The 16,283-nt window shown below is 39.6% G+C and overlaps 2 protein-coding genes across 2 annotated transcripts; both read left to right on the top strand.

Moving 5' to 3' along the window:
• Positions 1-653: 653 nt before the first annotated feature.
• LOC118372295 (dipeptidyl peptidase 4-like) lies at positions 654-11,368 on the top strand. Its single transcript, XM_035758131.2, has 25 exons — positions 654-820; positions 963-1,050; positions 1,613-1,705; positions 2,055-2,146; positions 2,481-2,555; positions 2,814-2,866; positions 4,953-5,025; positions 5,426-5,546; positions 5,783-5,937; positions 6,371-6,468; positions 6,606-6,747; positions 6,951-6,989; positions 7,102-7,200; positions 7,303-7,427; positions 7,572-7,696; positions 8,044-8,094; positions 8,184-8,282; positions 8,394-8,463; positions 8,696-8,890; positions 9,423-9,477; positions 9,639-9,738; positions 9,861-9,919; positions 10,043-10,115; positions 10,365-10,438; positions 10,585-11,368. Exons 1-25 carry the CDS (start codon positions 818-820, stop codon positions 10,675-10,677), a joined length of 2,250 nt encoding a protein of 749 aa, XP_035614024.2. The 5' UTR covers positions 654-817; the 3' UTR covers positions 10,678-11,368.
• A 1,962-nt stretch (positions 11,369-13,330) lies between these two features.
• Positions 13,331-16,238, top strand: LOC118372281 (glucagon-2). The gene is made up of 6 exons (XM_035758115.1): positions 13,331-13,424; positions 13,621-13,721; positions 13,981-14,136; positions 14,707-14,823; positions 15,447-15,590; positions 15,805-16,238. The coding sequence occupies exons 2-6, from the start codon at positions 13,627-13,629 to the stop codon at positions 15,827-15,829; spliced, it is 537 nt and encodes a 178-aa protein (XP_035614008.1). The 5' UTR covers positions 13,331-13,424; positions 13,621-13,626; the 3' UTR covers positions 15,830-16,238.
• Positions 16,239-16,283: the final 45 nt, after the last annotated feature.

Genomic DNA, 16,283 nt, shown 5'->3' with positions numbered 1-16,283 from the left:
TGTTTTCACACTTCTGTTGAGATCCCACGCTGATAAAAGAGGGGAACCTGACCTGAACCCCAAGTAGGAAGTTCATTAATGAAGTTTGTAAATATAATTTGTAGCCATGAGTAGTTTAGAGTAGTGATAATCTTTGACCCAATGTGCAGGGGGATGCTAGCGCATTAGATCTCGCCCAACTGTGACGTCAGTGTCATCCAACGCAGTTGTGAATTAGGCTACATTGTTTTTATACCATTAGCAGTGAGACATGAAACGTCAGTTTATTGTTGATATTCACTCAAGAGTCATATGTGACTACCCTGCCCTCACAAGGACATATGCCTTACAAAATGCCCAAACAATTCCCTTCAAAAGGGGAGATAAAACATGTATGCCTAATTCAGATTGAATGGAATTATAAAATAATTAAATACTGTAAATGCAGTGTCTGGATGCCGTTGTAGAACAAGAATAGCCATCAATGAATCATTTGCGTGTTGAACGCTATTCTTGTTCTACAACTGTTCAACGGTTTTGTGTATGGAATTTGTGTATGGATGCAATCCGACAATAGTCAATAAGTAACCATAAACTTCACCACAAAAACAGGCGCTGGGAAAAAAAATAGACACGTTCAAACTTCACGAGCTTTACCTTGGACTTCGGAATTTTATTGCCCCAGCTTTATAACCGACGTTGAGATAATATTTTACAGAAATTATCTTGCGCAGAACTTTATTTTGCACCATTTACACTTCAACAGTTTAGTGGGTAACGTGTTTACTGTCGTTGTGATTTTGAATATAAACGGATTCACCACCTTCAAATCGGCAGGATGGTAAACTTAAAAACTTCAATGACAATAATTTGTTTATAATACAACATAACATTTCGTTGATGAACAAGTGTCGCAAATCTAGATACCTCAAACAACGATTTATTTCATAACATTTTTCCATCATTCTATTCACCTTTGACAGAATACCATAGGTAAGGTGGTGTTGGGACTTTTGGGGCTTGCTGTCGTCATCATCTTGATAGCAGTGCCCACGGCAATATATCTGAACGGTGAGTGGTTCCACTTTCAGTTGCTTTCAGTGACCCATTAAATTGTAGCCTACCATAACTGTAAAAAAAAAAAAAAACTGTTCAGAATAAGTATTTTATTATTACAATAGAACATTGCATACACTGGATAATAATATTGTATTATTGTAACAGAACACTGCATAAATTAAACACTTATACATAATCCATGTGCCATACAAACATGTAGACCTAGTCCTTTATTTCTTTAGAAATGTAGGACCTTGTTACAATATCACATCTTCTATGCAGGTACCACATTTGTGTAGCCTACTAGCACATTTACCTCAGTTATAGCAGCTCTACAAACCCAGTCAAATGTACATTGCTCTTACATTGTTATCTGTTACAATCTTATAGTCCTCCTCCCATGATCCATATCTATTTTTATCAAGACCCTGTTTAATCATGTGTAAATGCAGTGTAGTCTTATGAGTCATTATAGTAGCCTATGACTTGCTGTCGTTTTCACTGATACATTCCTCCTAGTATAGAGTATAGTACAATACATAAGTGAATGCTAACTTTGAGCCCCATGTTTCAGAGGAAAAAGTGACGGCTCAGAGGACGTTCACTCTCAGTGATGTCTTCAATAGCTCCATCAGGGCCAGATCCTACAACATGCGCTGGATCTCAGGTAAAACACCCTAGAAGCCTAATCAATCAACTGTATGTAAATGAGTGGATGGCTGTTATGTTCAATCCAGTCAGTAATTGTGTGCCTGGAATGTATTACACAACACTCTCTCCCCTGTAGGATGTACGTTTAGATATAAGTCAACAACACAATGTTCCCATTAAAAAATGATAAGAAACAATAAAGAACAATACCAGGCCTATGTACTGCATCTATTTAAATGGCACACTTTGGCTTTTTGTTAAATCATCAGTGCAAGGCAGAGACCCGACTAGCAACACTGCTGATATTTCAACTTAAACGCCAGTGTGTTATTATTAAACTCCTCTCTTCTTTCCCCTCCTCATAGACCATGAGTATCTGCATCAAAAAGACGGTGCAGTCTTCCTTCACAACCTGATTACAGGAAACAACTCAGAATTCCTGAGCAGCATCACATTTGTAAGATACCCCTCATGGGTGTGTGTGTGTGTGTGTGTGTGTGTGTGTGTGTGTGTGTGTGTGTGTGTGTGTGTGTGTGTGTGTGTGTGTGTGTGTGTGTGTGTGTGTGTGTGTGTGTGTGTGTGTGTGTGTGTGTGTGTGTGTGTGTGTGTGTGTGTGTGTGTGTGTGTGTGTGTGTGTGTGTGTGTTTGTGTGTGCGTGCGTGCGTGCGTGCGTGCGTGCGTGCCTGTCTGTCTGTCTGTCTGTCTGTCTGTGCATATTTGGAAGTAAGCATGGTGAAGGAAGGAGTGTTTGTGTCATGTATAACACAGCTCCTTTTTTTGTTGAAAAATAGGATCAAGTGGCTGCCTCTGATTATGTAGTGTCTGCTGATAAAAGATATGTTGCTTTCAAGAGCAATTGGACCAAGGTAATGTATTGTGCTATTTAATGATTTGTTGCTGTTGTGCTATCCTGCTGTGAAGTAGCTATGTGTGGCATGTCATTGTGGTGTGGTTGTTGTTGCAGAATCAGACTTATGTGCCCAAAGTAATTGCCCTGCAGGGATAAATAAAGTTTTAAAATAAATACATCTAATTGAATTAATGTATTCATTAATGTATATAAGTAATTGATCTGTGCTACTAATCAAATTCCTAATTATACTTTGCTTCATTTATTTCAACAGATATGGAGACACTCCTTCACAGCTTCATATTCTCTCTATGATTTGGCAGACTCGTAAGCCTCTTTCAACTGTTCTTATCTGCAAATGTGTACTATACACACATCTTCAATATCCCTTTGACTTTGAGAATTACATATGCAGTGTAGAGAACATAGGGAGTTTAATTTTATTCATGGGACTAGTGCAGGAAATGGTCACCAGTACTCAACAAATAGAGGAACTGAAGAGGGCCATAAAATGTATTGTTTACTGCAAATTATTCATAGGGACGCAATTACAGTGCATTCTGAAAATATTCTGTCCCCTTCCCTTTTTCCACATTTTGTTACGTTACAGCCTTATTTTAAAATGGATTGAATAAAAAAATCCTCATCAGGGTGGCAGGGTAGCCTAGTGGTTAGAGCAAGTTCAAACCCCTGAGCTGACAAGGTACAAATCTGTCGTTCTAACCCCAGTTAACCCTAACCCAGTTAACCATAGGCTGTCATTGAAAATAAGAATTTGTTCTTAACTGACTTGCCTCGTTAAATAAAGGTTAAATAATATATAAAAAAATAAAAATCTACACACAATAACCCATAATGACAAAACAAAAACCTTTTTAGAAATCTTAATTACAAATAAAAAACAGAAATACCTTATTTACATAAGTATTCAGAGCCTTTGCTGAGACTCGAAATTGAGCTCAGGTGCAAACTATCTAAAACATTTTAGAATAAGGCTGTAACTAGAGGTTGACCGATGAATCAGAATGTCGGATTTAATTAGGGCCGATTTAAAGTTTTCATAACAATCGGAAATCGGTATTTTTGGACACCGATTTTGACAACAAAAAAATTACACCTTTATTTCATCTTTATTTAACTAGGCAAGTCAGTTAAGAACACATTCTTATTTTCAATGAAGGCCTAGGAACGGTGGTTTAGCTGCCTCCTTCAGGGGCAGAAGACAGAATCTTGCAACCTTACAGTTAACTAGTCCAACGCAATAACGACCTGCCTCTTGTTGCACTCCACAAGGAGACTGCCTGTTACGCGAATGCAGTAAGCCAAGGTAAGTTGCTAGCTAGCATTAAACTTATCTTATAAAAAACAATCAATCAATCATAATCACTAGTTACTGTAACGACACATGGTTCAGGATATTACTAGATATTATCTAGCGTGTCCTGCGTTGCGTATAATCTGACTGAGCATACAAGCATACAAGTATCTAAGTATCTGACTGAGCGGTGGTAGGCAGAAGCAGGCACGTAAACATTCATTCAAACAGCACTTTTGTGCGTTTTGCCAGTAGCTCTTCGTTGTGCGTCAAGCATTGCGCTGTTTATGACTTCAAGCCTATCAACTCCAGAGATGAGGCTGGTGTAACCAAAGTGAAATGGCTGGCTAGTTAGCGTCACTCGCTCTGAGACTTGCAGTGGTTGTTTCCCTTGCTCTGCATGGGTAATGCTGCTCCGAGGGTGGCTGTTGTCGTTGTGTTCCTGGTTCGAGCCCAGGGAGGAGCGAGGAGAGGGACGGAAGCTATACCATTACACTGGCAATACTAAAGTTCCTATAAGAACTTCCAATAGTCAAAGGTTAATGAAATACAAATGGTATAGAGGGAAATAGTCCTATAATTCCTATAATAACTACAACCTAAAACTTCTTACCTGGGAATATTGAAGACTCATGTTAAAAGGAACCACCGGCTTTCATATGTTCTCATGTTCTGAGCAAGGAACTTAAACTTTAGCTTTCTTACATGGCACATATTGCACTTTTACTTTCTTCTCCAACACTTTGTTTTTGCATTATTTAAACCAAATTGAACATGTTTCATTATTTATTTGAGGCTAAATTGATTTTATTGATGTATTATATTAAGTTAAAATAAGTGTTAATTCAGTATTGTTGTAATTGTCATTATTACAAATAAATAAAAATCGTCCGATTAATCGGTATCGGCTTTTTTTGGTCCTCCAATAATTGGTATGCGGTGTTGAAAAATCATAATCGGTTGACCTCTAGCTGCAACATAACAAAATGTAGAAAAAGTCAAGGGATCTGAATATGAACTGTATATGGTGTTTTGTCAAACTGAAAGACATTAATAATAATTAATACTGTTAGTTTTTATTTACTTTATTTATTTTAGGACATTTCTCAGTACACCAGACATCCCTCACCGAGTCCATTTGTTTGCATGGGCGCCAATAGGGAACAAAATGGTAGGTTAAAAGGACACTTTGAGAGAAACCATTGGACTTGTTTATATACTATGCTTCTCTGGTGGCTGACCCATTACACTCTTATGGGTCAGCCACCATATGCTGTCAATTCAACACGTCCTCCAAACACTCATCATCAATAGGACTCACCCAACAATTCAACATGTACTTTTGTTCAAAGCTGGAATGCTCAAAAATCACATTTTCATCATGCTCCAAATAAATTACTTATTGACAACATGTAATAGGTTACTGTTACTCTAAACATAATACTGCAGGTTACTTGGAAAACCAAAAGATATTCCACACTAGTGTGCATATTACAGTGTTATACCTTTGTTTAAAGAGGAACTCGAGTCATTAAGACTTATCTCCATATCTTTGTTCCTCTCACATGCAGGCCTTTGTGTGGGAAAATGATGTCTATGTGAAGACCAGCCCTACTGCTAAGGCCATACAGGTGACCTCCAATGGAAAACACAACAACATTTTAAATGGCATCCCAGATTGGGTGTATGAGGGTAAGCATTACATACAAGAAGGCAGCTGTGAATCTTACATACGTCTTACTATAACTAGTAGATATTAGTCAGCACTGTGATGTGAATTGTGTAAAGTGTGATTTATATAGTCCCTAGTGAACAAGTTTCTCTTTTGACAACACAGAAGTCTGTGAACAGTTTAAGCCACACAGGCAAACACAACACACGCAATGTCGTGATGTAGGCCTAACTGTGGTTTTTGATTGTTTTGTTAGAGGAAATGTTCTCTTCTTACGAGGCAATGTGGTGGTCACCTGGAGGGAGGTATCTGGCCTATGCTGAGTTTAACGACACTCTGGTCCAAAACATAGAGTATTCCTGGTATGGGAAGGAGCAGTATCCCGACACGGTCATTTTCCCCTATCCTAAGGTAAGATAACACTTAATGTATGTCTGATGTGTATCTAAAAAGTGTGCTGGAGTAGGTCATTATTGGCATGAGGTTCTGAGGCAGTTGATAAGGGAACTGGACTCTGGACCATAAGGCCTCTGGGTTAAAAACATGTTGTTTTATCACAACTCAGGGTACATTCAGGTCTAAGCTGTCCCAATAAAATTATATTGGTCTGTGATTTCCCAATTCGGGAAACCTCTCTTGATGACTGTGTATTTGAGTCATATACTCTGTATTTGCACATATTAATGCATTGATACTGTATCTATACTCATTATAAAACAAGGCATTAAAAAAATACATTTTAAAGATGTGCTTGCTTGTAAGAAAGAAACCTATAAGACCCAAGGTTTGTTTTCATTTCATCGTAATTGTTTTGCATAAATGTATTTTTTTCTCCATCTTCTAGCCTGGTACTCCCAATCCAGTGGTGAAGCTGTTTGTGTATGATACTACAAACATATCAAACATCACAGAAGTTGTTGTGCCAGCCTCAGTTGGTGCAGGGTAATGAAACTCTGTAGTACACAATACATTATACAATGCTGTCATTTTTAAGAGTCGGAGAGAAATGCATTGCATTGGAATTTGAAAATCTATTTTAGGTGTAAGCTGTGAGACAAGTGGTGTTGTTTTTTTTACAGTGATCACTATTTGGCCACAGTCACCTGGGTAACGGATGAACGCATTGCTGTCCAGTGGCAGAAGAGGAAACAGAACGAGCTCCGCTTTCAGATCTACGACTTCAGCATAGTCGGAAACACCTGGATCGAGAATGCGTTAGAGGTACGTCATAAACGCCCCCACCCCACGCTTTCCCGCCCCCCTCCCTTCCCCTCCTGTCCTCTCATCACCCTTACCTCAGAGAACTTGTTGGGGTCCTAATATGTCACACAGATCGGATCAGACTGTACGAATGACAAACAATACATTTCCTATTAAATTACAATAAACCATCACATCATGTACTTTTTCTGTTGTGTTTTCAGAAACTTGACATGACAAGCAAGACAGGTTGGATTGGACGGGTATGTACTTTATACGAACACAACAATACAATCCCTTTGTAAACATAATTTACAAAGTAATAAGCATGGATTATTCCTGTAAATAAATACATTATCTTTGGGTTTTTTCTAGTTTTCACCTTCTAATCCTATATTATCGGCAAACAAAGACGGTTTTTACATTGTGATGAGTGACAATAACGGCTATAAACATATTCATCACGTAACAGGTGTAAGTACTAAGTAGTACACTTCTCTTCATGCACCTTCTCAGTAACCCAGACATGGTTATGATACACACTTGATTTGTAATATTTGTATGGGGTCCTTGCAGGGCACAGCAACAGCTGTCACCTCAGGGACTTGGGAGGTCATTGACATTTTAAAAGTGACGAGCAACACCATATACTATTCAAGCAACCAATATGGTCACAAGCCAGGAGGGAGAAACGTTTACAAGTAAGAATATCACTCTTTCGCTTTCATGCCTTCGTTCTGTCCTGCTCATTCAGTAATTTCCAACATGCATAATCTATGACTTACTCTCACTCTATATTTGTAGCCAATAGAATCATGTCAGTTGTTTGTGTGTGTGTGTGTCAGGATCACTCTCGGAGCCACTCCCCCCACCACCCAGTGCCTGACCTGTACCCTGAATGAGGACAGGTGTCAATACAACTCAGCTTACTTCAGCCATAATGCCTCTTTCTTCCGCATGGACTGCTCAGGTCCGTCAGCCACACAACATACAAGCACACACACACACACACACACACACACACACACACACACACACACACACACACACACACACACACACACACACACACACACACACACACACACACACACACACACACACACACACACACACACACACACACACTACACAACCCACAACCCACTATCCCAACGGTGTTTGTGCAGTCAAGTCATTGCAATACTGGTGCTGTGACATCCCTAAACAAAATCCCAGCCGGGGTATTTACTTTAAAACAATATTTTCTGTAGTAGTAGTGCTTCTAGATCATTTGTTTGGACACACACTATATTACATATGTGTTTGTCTCCACAGGTCCTGGACTACCTCTGTATACTCTCAGGGACAACAGGGATGCTGGTTCAGGTAGGCCAGTTCCATTTACTAGTGTGTGATGGAAATAAATGATATAAGCCAAGCAACGTCACAGTGCATCTTCTCATCGCCCTGTTTAGAGATGCAGGTTCTTGAGGACAACATGGCTTTAGAAGGCCTTCTGTCTGAGATCCACATGCCCACCATGCGACGCGGCTTTATCAAGCAAGGGGAATTCAGTAAGGTTTTCGACTATTAAAGACTTAAATTCAATCTTTCAACCAATATTAAAACCATGGGACATCCCTCGCTCGATGTCCACTGATGGATGTTTCTGTTTCTCCCGACAGATCTTTGGTACCAGATGACCTTGCCTCCTGGATTTGATAAATCCAAGAAATACCCCTTACTTATTGATGTGTACGAATGTTAATTCATTAACCTCTGTGAATACATGATCTGCTTTATCTGATGATGAATTCCTGTAGTAATAAGGTGGGCCTGGAGTTAATCCTGACAACATGACTTGAGCAGGAAATACTCTTGGCCCTAGTTAAATTCAGAAGTCTGCAGTGTTTTCTGGTGAGCTCAAGTGGTCAGGGAAAAATCTGGGCGCTAACCATAACGTTGGTCTTCCTCTTTTGTGTTCCAGGTATGCAGGGCCTTGCAGTCAGAAAGCAGACTACCGCTACAGGTTAGGCTGGGCCGCATACCTGGCGAGCACGGAGAAGGTCATCGTTGCCAGCTTCGATGGAAGGGGAAGTGGTTACCAAGGTGACGAGCTAATGCACTCCATCTACCGACGTCTGGGAACCTATGAAGTGGAAGATCAGATAACGGCCGCAAAGTAAGGTTGACTCAAACAGCTTGCTTTGTATTATACTGTGTCACACTGCAATAGTGACATTTCGATAACATGATTTAACACAATATATTTCTACATGGATATTTAGAGATTCCAAGGCTATTGTGGTTTGAGTTTTATGAGCAAAATAGCCTGGTGGACAGATCTTTATGTGCATTATCCAACTCCTCTTCATCTCCACTTTCATGCTAAATGTTTCCTGTCTGGCAGGACAACGGATGTGACAGAGGTGTTGGTTAAAGAACATACAGATCTGACCACCAGGCTAATAATGTGACTGATCAGACGTCACATGTGGTCAGCTGGAATGCAACATTACTACTTACCTCTCCCTTATCTCACGTCAGAGGGACAGTGATGACTCACTGACGAAGGACAGTCGAGATTAGAGTTAGACCATGGACCATCAGTGGTCACGATCCATTAGAACCCCTTTTAATTGACCATCACGTTTAAATTCATTTGTGTTTGTAATGGTGGTTCCCAATCACAGCAAGTCACTTTTCTCTTTCAGAGAATTCACCAATATGGGCTTTATCGACAAAGGCAGAATAGCAATTTGGGGTTGGGTAAGTTAAAGCATAACGTTTGAACATATGATCAGTTGGAACCATCAAGTGCAACGTAATGAAATGCAGCATGTGTGCAATCATCTTGTGAGTATGCCTTGAGTAATCTAATCTTATCTGAATTCATGGCCAAAATGATCAGCTGTCATTGTGTTTTATAGTCCTATGGAGGTTATGTCACGTCAATGGTTCTGGGAGCTGGGAGTGGAGTTTTCAAATGTGGAATGGCAGTTGCCCCAGTTTCCAAGTGGGAGTATTATGGTATGCCATTCTGTTATTGATATGTTTTTAATATATTTACAATAATATACATGTTAGCTAAATATCTAATTGTAAATCATTGCAAATGATCCATAAAATGTCCCCGACGTTCAATATTTCAGACACAATCTACACAGAACGTTACATGGATCAACCTTCTGAAAATCTGGAATTCTACAAAGTAAGTGTACCAAAGCCAACGTTTTAAATGGCTATTTATACACATGATTTTATACTATGGCCTGTGTTATCCAAACTGGTATTACTCTCCACGGAAACAACTGAATGTAGATGTGTTTTACAGAACTCCACAGTGACAGCCAGAGCCAAGAACTTCAAATCAGTGCAATACCTTCTGGTCCATGGGACAGCAGATGGTGAAGCCTCCTCTAGTATTTCTGGAATGTTCTGTAAAAACACACCACCTGTGCAATTAACAACCGTGCAATGTTTAGAGTCGAGACTATTCATTTGACTCTGTAAACCCATTCGTTTTAGGAAGCTAAAAGTGTTAACTAAGCAGTGTGCATACTTTTCCTGAGGCTTTACCAAATCATGTGAGAATAGGAAAACACTACACATCGGATACTGTTAAATTGTTATTTATATCTCTCTATTTGTTTCAGACAACGTCCATTTTCAGCAAGCTGCTCAGATCTCTGCAGCTCTGGTTGAGGAACAAGTGGACTTTGAGTCTATGGTAAATATTTAGATTTTAGATGGATGAGTTATCTACACAATCAGTGGTTGTACAGCTTTATACCTCTATGAACCTGCTCCATGAAAGCACTTCTCCAATAAACACATGATCTGTGCTTATTCCTTCTTTCTATCACTTTACTACAGTGGTACACGGACAAGGACCATGGTCTTGATGGTTCAGCCAATCAGCATGTCTATACCCACATGAGTCACTTCCTACAGAGGTGCTTCGCCTGATGCCATTCGAACGAATGATGCCCAACCTGATGCTTGCCGAACGATAACCAAACTGCCCCAAATTCATTTGCAATTAATTTGGACAGCAGGTAGCCTAGAGGTTAAGACCGTTTGGACAGTTACCAAAAGTTTGCTGGTTTGAATCCCCGAGCCGGCTAGGTGAAAAATATGCCAATGTGCCCTTGAGCAAGGCACTTAACCCTAATTGCTCGTGGAAGTAGTTCTGCACAAGAACGTCTACTAAATGATGTAAATCTAATTGAATGTTGTCCTATTTTCTGATCAATTGAATTGTTTGAGCCAGTACCCAAACATACACTCCAAACGACTCTCCTCTCTCTATACAGTTATAAAACAATGACATCAGCAGGATTGATCTATCGTTGTTTGTTCTGAGCCTCACTGCGAGTTATGGGGTTACATTTGAAATGAAGGATGTGATTATATTGAAATACCAAAGAGCTTTGTGAGAACTGATCAGCCAGTGACTAAGCATGTCTGACTTGTATTCATTAAGGGGCCTTGATTGCACTGTTTTATTTATGAGGTATCAACATGAATGTCCATACATTATATTGCTTTGTATTTTACATTGTACAAACATACTGTATGTTTTTATAAAGGGAATATTGGAAGACCTTTGTACCTACAGTGTGTGTGTCTACTGTTTCAATAAAATTGTTTAAATCTAGATTGTGGATTCTTACTGTAGGGGATTGACAGTCCATACAGTACAGTACACCTACTCATTCAAGGGTTTATTTAAATGTTTTACTATTTTCTACACTGTAGAATAGTAGTGAAGACATCAAAACTATGAAATAACACCTTTGGAATCAGGTAGTAACCAAAACAGTGTTGAACAAATCAAAATATCTTTTAGATTTTAGATTATTCAAAGTAGCCACCCTTTGCCTTCATGACAGCTTTGCACACTCTTGGCATTCTCTCAACCAGCTTCATGAGGAATGATTTTCCAACAGTCTTAAAGGAGTTTCCAGATATGGTGAGCACTTGCTGGCTGCTTTTCCTTCACTCTGTGGTCCAACTCATCCTAAACCATCTCAATTGGGTTGAGGTTGGGTGATTGTAGAGGCCAGGTCATCTGATGCAGCACTCCATCACTCTCTTCTTGATCAAATAGCCCTTACACAGCCTAGAGATGTGTTTTGGGTCATTGTCCTGTTGAAAACAAATGAGAGTTCCACTAAGTGCAAACCAGATGGGATGGCGTATCGCTGCAGAATACTGTGGTAGCCATGCTGGTTAAGTGTGCCTTGAATTCTAAATAAATCCCAGACAGTGTCACCAGCAAAGCACCCCCACACCATCACACCTCCTGCATGCTTCACAGTGGGAACCACACATGCAGAGATCATCCGTTCGCCTACTCTGTGTCTCAGAAAGACATGGTGGTTGGAACCAACAATCTAAAATTTGGACTTGCTCATGTTTCTTGGCCCAAGAAAGTCTCTTCTTATTATTGGTATCCTTTAGTAGTGGTTTCTTTGCAGCAATTCGACCATGAAGGCCTGATTCACGCAGTCTCCTCTGAACAGTGATGTTGAAATGTGTCTGTTATCTGAATTCTGTGAAGCATTTATTTCTGTGGCTGGTAACTCTAATGAACTTATCCTCTGCAGCAGAGGTAACTCTGTGTCTTCCTTTCCTGTGGCGGTCCTCATGAGAGCCAGTTTCATCATAGCACTAGATGTTTTTTGTGACTGCACTTGAAGAAATGTTCAAATTTCTTGACATTTTCCAGATTGACTGACCTTCTTGTCTTAAAGTAATGATGGACTGTTGTTTCTCTTTGCTTACTTGAGCTGTTCTTGCCATAATATGGACTTGGTCTTTTACCAAATAGGGTTATCTTCTGTATACCACCCTTACCTTGTCACAACACAACTGATTGGCTCAAACGCATTAAGAAGGAAGGAAATTCCACAAATTCACTTTTAACAAGGCACACCTGTTATTTGAAATGCATTCCAGGTGACTACCTCATAAAGCTGGTTGAGAGACTGCCAAGAGTGTGCAAAGCTGTCATCAAGGCAAAGGGTGGCTACTTTGAAGAATTTGAAGTATAAAATATACTTTCATTTTTAAAAACACTTTTTGTTGGTTACTACATGATTCCACATGTGTTATTTCATAGTTTTGATGTCTTCACTATTATTCTACAATGTAGAAAATTGTAAAAAATAAAGACAAACCCTCGAATGAGTAGGTGTGTCCAAACTTTTGACTGGTACTGTATAAACACCCCAAAAATATTTTCCACCTCTGATTCTATCATAGTTAATAAAATCCACAAACACTTACTCAGCTTCCCATTTACAGTAAACACACACACACACACACACACACACACACACACACACACACACACTATTTGACAGGATGTCATCTTGTTTGATTTCTACACCTAAGTGACAGCTGTTTTCTCGCATGGATAATGCCACATCTTCCATTTTAAACAGACGTTTCATTGCGAGTTAATCCAATGCAACCAAACGGGGCCCTATGTGTAATGGATTGAGAGTAACAAATGGGTGTAACAGAGAGGGAGAGTGGGAGGATTGGGCCACCGGAGCAGACCTGGCCTCATGGCCATGCTATATAAGACCCCCACAGCCAGTCAGGTCAACAAGATACAACCACAAGGAACCAGGACTGAAGAAGAAGATCTCACTCTCTCTCAGACACACATTTCTTCTCATCTACCCGCATATTAACAGGAACAGGTGAGTTTCTTGCATCCAGGACACGTCTTAATTGATTTAGGAAAATCTGTTTCAAAACTGTATGAGTTTTTCCATTGTGAACAAAACCTTTGATTTTGTCAATGGATGTATGATTGATACGGAGCCGTTTGCTTGTCAATGTAAAATGGACATGACTGTCTTCGGCTAAGTTACTCAATTGTAGTTCTGTCTGCAGGTCACAATGTTTGGCATCCACTCCCTGGCTGGTGTTCTCCTCCTGGTCATCGTACAGAGCAGTTGGCAAGTTACTCTGCAAGAGGCTGAGGACAACTCAAGGTTCATCTCAAAAAGTGTATATTTTCCATGGGAGGGGGGGGGGGGGGTGATCACAATTTTCCATGGGATATTTTAACAAATATGTTCAGAACATATCAGAGAGAAAAAAATGTACAGTATCAACGTAGAGTACAGACGAAATGGCTAGTGTTTAACACATCATGTACATGTATCCAACAGCAACTGTCAATCATAATTAGACTATAATGAGGCATCTATCAGCAGAATTTCAGCATGAAAGATTATTCTTCTCCTGCAGCTTAGAGACAGCAGACTCACTATTGGAGGATTTGGTGGGCGTGCCTAACATGAAGAGACATTCCGAGGGAACCTTCTCTAACTACTACAGTAAATACCAGGAAGAAAGGATGGCTCAGGACTTTCTTCAATGGCTTATGAACTCCAAGAGGAGTGGGTGAGTGTTTCATCAGAGTAATATTATATATTTCTAGGCTCATGACTGATATTATACTGTGGGGTCGAGAAATAATAAGATATTTCTCATAATGAGAACAAGAACAGTTCTGTTTTCTTTAATTCAACTTTTAATGTGATGAATACGGCATGAGATGAACAATCAAAGATTTGGATGGAGAAGTTACAGATGCAAACTTCATCCCACAAACATGTGTCTAAAGCACCATGTATATTATGTTTATACATACAGAGAAAGGATAGTACTGAGCAACATATTCATATACACAGTCTTTCCAAGTCAAACAAAGTAACATGACGTCATTAACACTACTCATCACTTTGAAACTAATACCACCCATCCATTTTCATTATCAACTTATCCTCAACTTGTGTATTAATACATACACTTAAAACACAATGTTTGAATGTTTTACTAGCAAAGTTAGTGAAACACAGTTATAAGAACTCAGAGGCCATTTTTAGCTGAGCCAGAATGATTTCACAGTACTATAATTGGTTGAGTGGAGTTTCGTGTTCATCACACCATTTCCTCTCTACCTCCATCTAGTGCTCCATCCAAACGCCATGCCGATGGGACCTACACCAGTGACGTGAGCACCTACCTACAGGACCAGGCGGCCAAGGACTTTGTTTCCTGGCTCAAATCAGGACCGGCCAGACGAGAGTAGGCCTCCCTTCACCCTACAGTACCAACCTCTTGTGTGTCATGTCTAACGCGAGAAGAAGAGAGAGAGAAAAGATAATCAACTACTTAGCTAATTGATCCATTGCCACACCGTCGCTTTCTGCTTTCTTAAGGCCTGTGTTGACATTTTATGTGGTCGTGCCCAATAAATCCCATGAAACTATGCTCTGCATTTATTGATACATTTATTGATATTTGCCCCTCGGATGGCTGTATTGACTTGGTTGGAAGAGAGCATATTACACAGTTACTGTGTGCACAAACACCTGTTCAGGGAGCCAAGGTGTCCTCTAATGCACAATGAATGACTACAGCTACAGATCACTACTTCAGAAATCATCCAATAGTCATAAGGCGCAACTAGAAAAGGGTACATTTCCTGAAGAAAATGTGTTCGGCCGACTAAAAGTTGAATCCAACCTGGTTGGTAATCATGTACAGAAGTATTGTGTATGGAAGTATTGAGTGTGGAAGTATTTTGTGTGGAAGTATTGTGTGTGCAAGTACTGTGTGTGGTAGTATTGTGTGTGGAAGTTTTGTGTGTGGAAGTATTGTGTTTGGAACCACTGACAAGTGTGTGTTATCTTGTGTACTGTACCTAGATCTGCAGAGGAGAGCAGGGATGGTCCAATGAGCAGAAGACATGTAGATGGAAGCTTCACCAGCGACGTGAACAAGGTCCTAGACAGCTTGGCTGCCAAGGAGTATTTACTCTGGGTCATGACCTCCAAACCCTCAGGGAAAAGGTAAACATCCGAACACAACCAGAAGCTGTATGAAATGGGACCCTGCTGCCTTTATTGTGCACTGGGGCTCTGATTAAAACAAGTGAATTTGGTGCCATTTTGATCAATAATTTATTGTTGTCACACTCTTTTTCTCTGTATCTCACTCTCACACACTAAACCATGTTACTGTATGGTGTCACAGATTGATCATTTGGTTTATTGTTTATTTCAGTGACAAACGTCAAGAAGATCATTGAAAGAAGACAAACGCTTCCTTGTTCAAGAGAAACTTGGATACTGTGCTACAAATGATAAGCCTTGACAAAAACTGAAAGCCATACTAAAAAGCCATACTGCTTAGCATTGTTGTAACGTTGATACAATGTTGGAAATACTTACATTGTTTACTCTACATTATGTGATTAAAAAAAACAGATAATGTATTCTTCCTTAACTTTGTGGTGCATTTATGCATCAGTTGTCAAATTCTACAAATATTTTTCTATAAATTAACATTATTTTCTATATTTGCAATGTTGAAAAAAAGGGAACATGGTAAAAACTCAGATATAATGTGCAAACTTATCTGGTAACATTTGTGTGAATTAGGTTTTTTATTCTATATGTATCAAAACCTGCTCTGCAAAATTAAACTCTTTCATTGTGTTTGCTGTACTGTTTTTGACTAGCCATGCATCCATACCAATGGAA

Source organism: Oncorhynchus keta, chromosome 37, assembly GCF_023373465.1.
Source record: "Oncorhynchus keta strain PuntledgeMale-10-30-2019 chromosome 37, Oket_V2, whole genome shotgun sequence".
NCBI classification, from domain to species: Eukaryota; Metazoa; Chordata; class Actinopteri; order Salmoniformes; family Salmonidae; genus Oncorhynchus; species Oncorhynchus keta.
The sequence above is the reverse complement of the archived record's forward strand: the minus strand, read 5'-3'. Positions and strand labels throughout refer to the sequence as shown.

Bases quoted from the DNA above. Each gene is read 5' to 3' on its own strand.
- LOC118372295 (XM_035758131.2), top strand. The intron at 2,556-2,813 runs GTAATGTATTGT...TTATTTCAACAG, and splicing joins TCAAGAGCAATTGGACCAAG to ATATGGAGACACTCCTTCAC. The intron at 10,116-10,364 runs GTGAAGCCTCCT...TATTTGTTTCAG, and splicing joins GGTCCATGGGACAGCAGATG to ACAACGTCCATTTTCAGCAA.
- LOC118372281 (XM_035758115.1), top strand. From the start codon at position 13,627: ATGTTTGGCATCCACTCCCTGGCTGGTGTTCTCCTCCTGGTCATCGTA. The intron at 13,722-13,980 runs GTTCATCTCAAA...CTTCTCCTGCAG, and splicing joins GAGGCTGAGGACAACTCAAG to CTTAGAGACAGCAGACTCAC. The intron at 15,591-15,804 runs GTAAACATCCGA...TGTTTATTTCAG, and splicing joins TCCAAACCCTCAGGGAAAAG to TGACAAACGTCAAGAAGATC.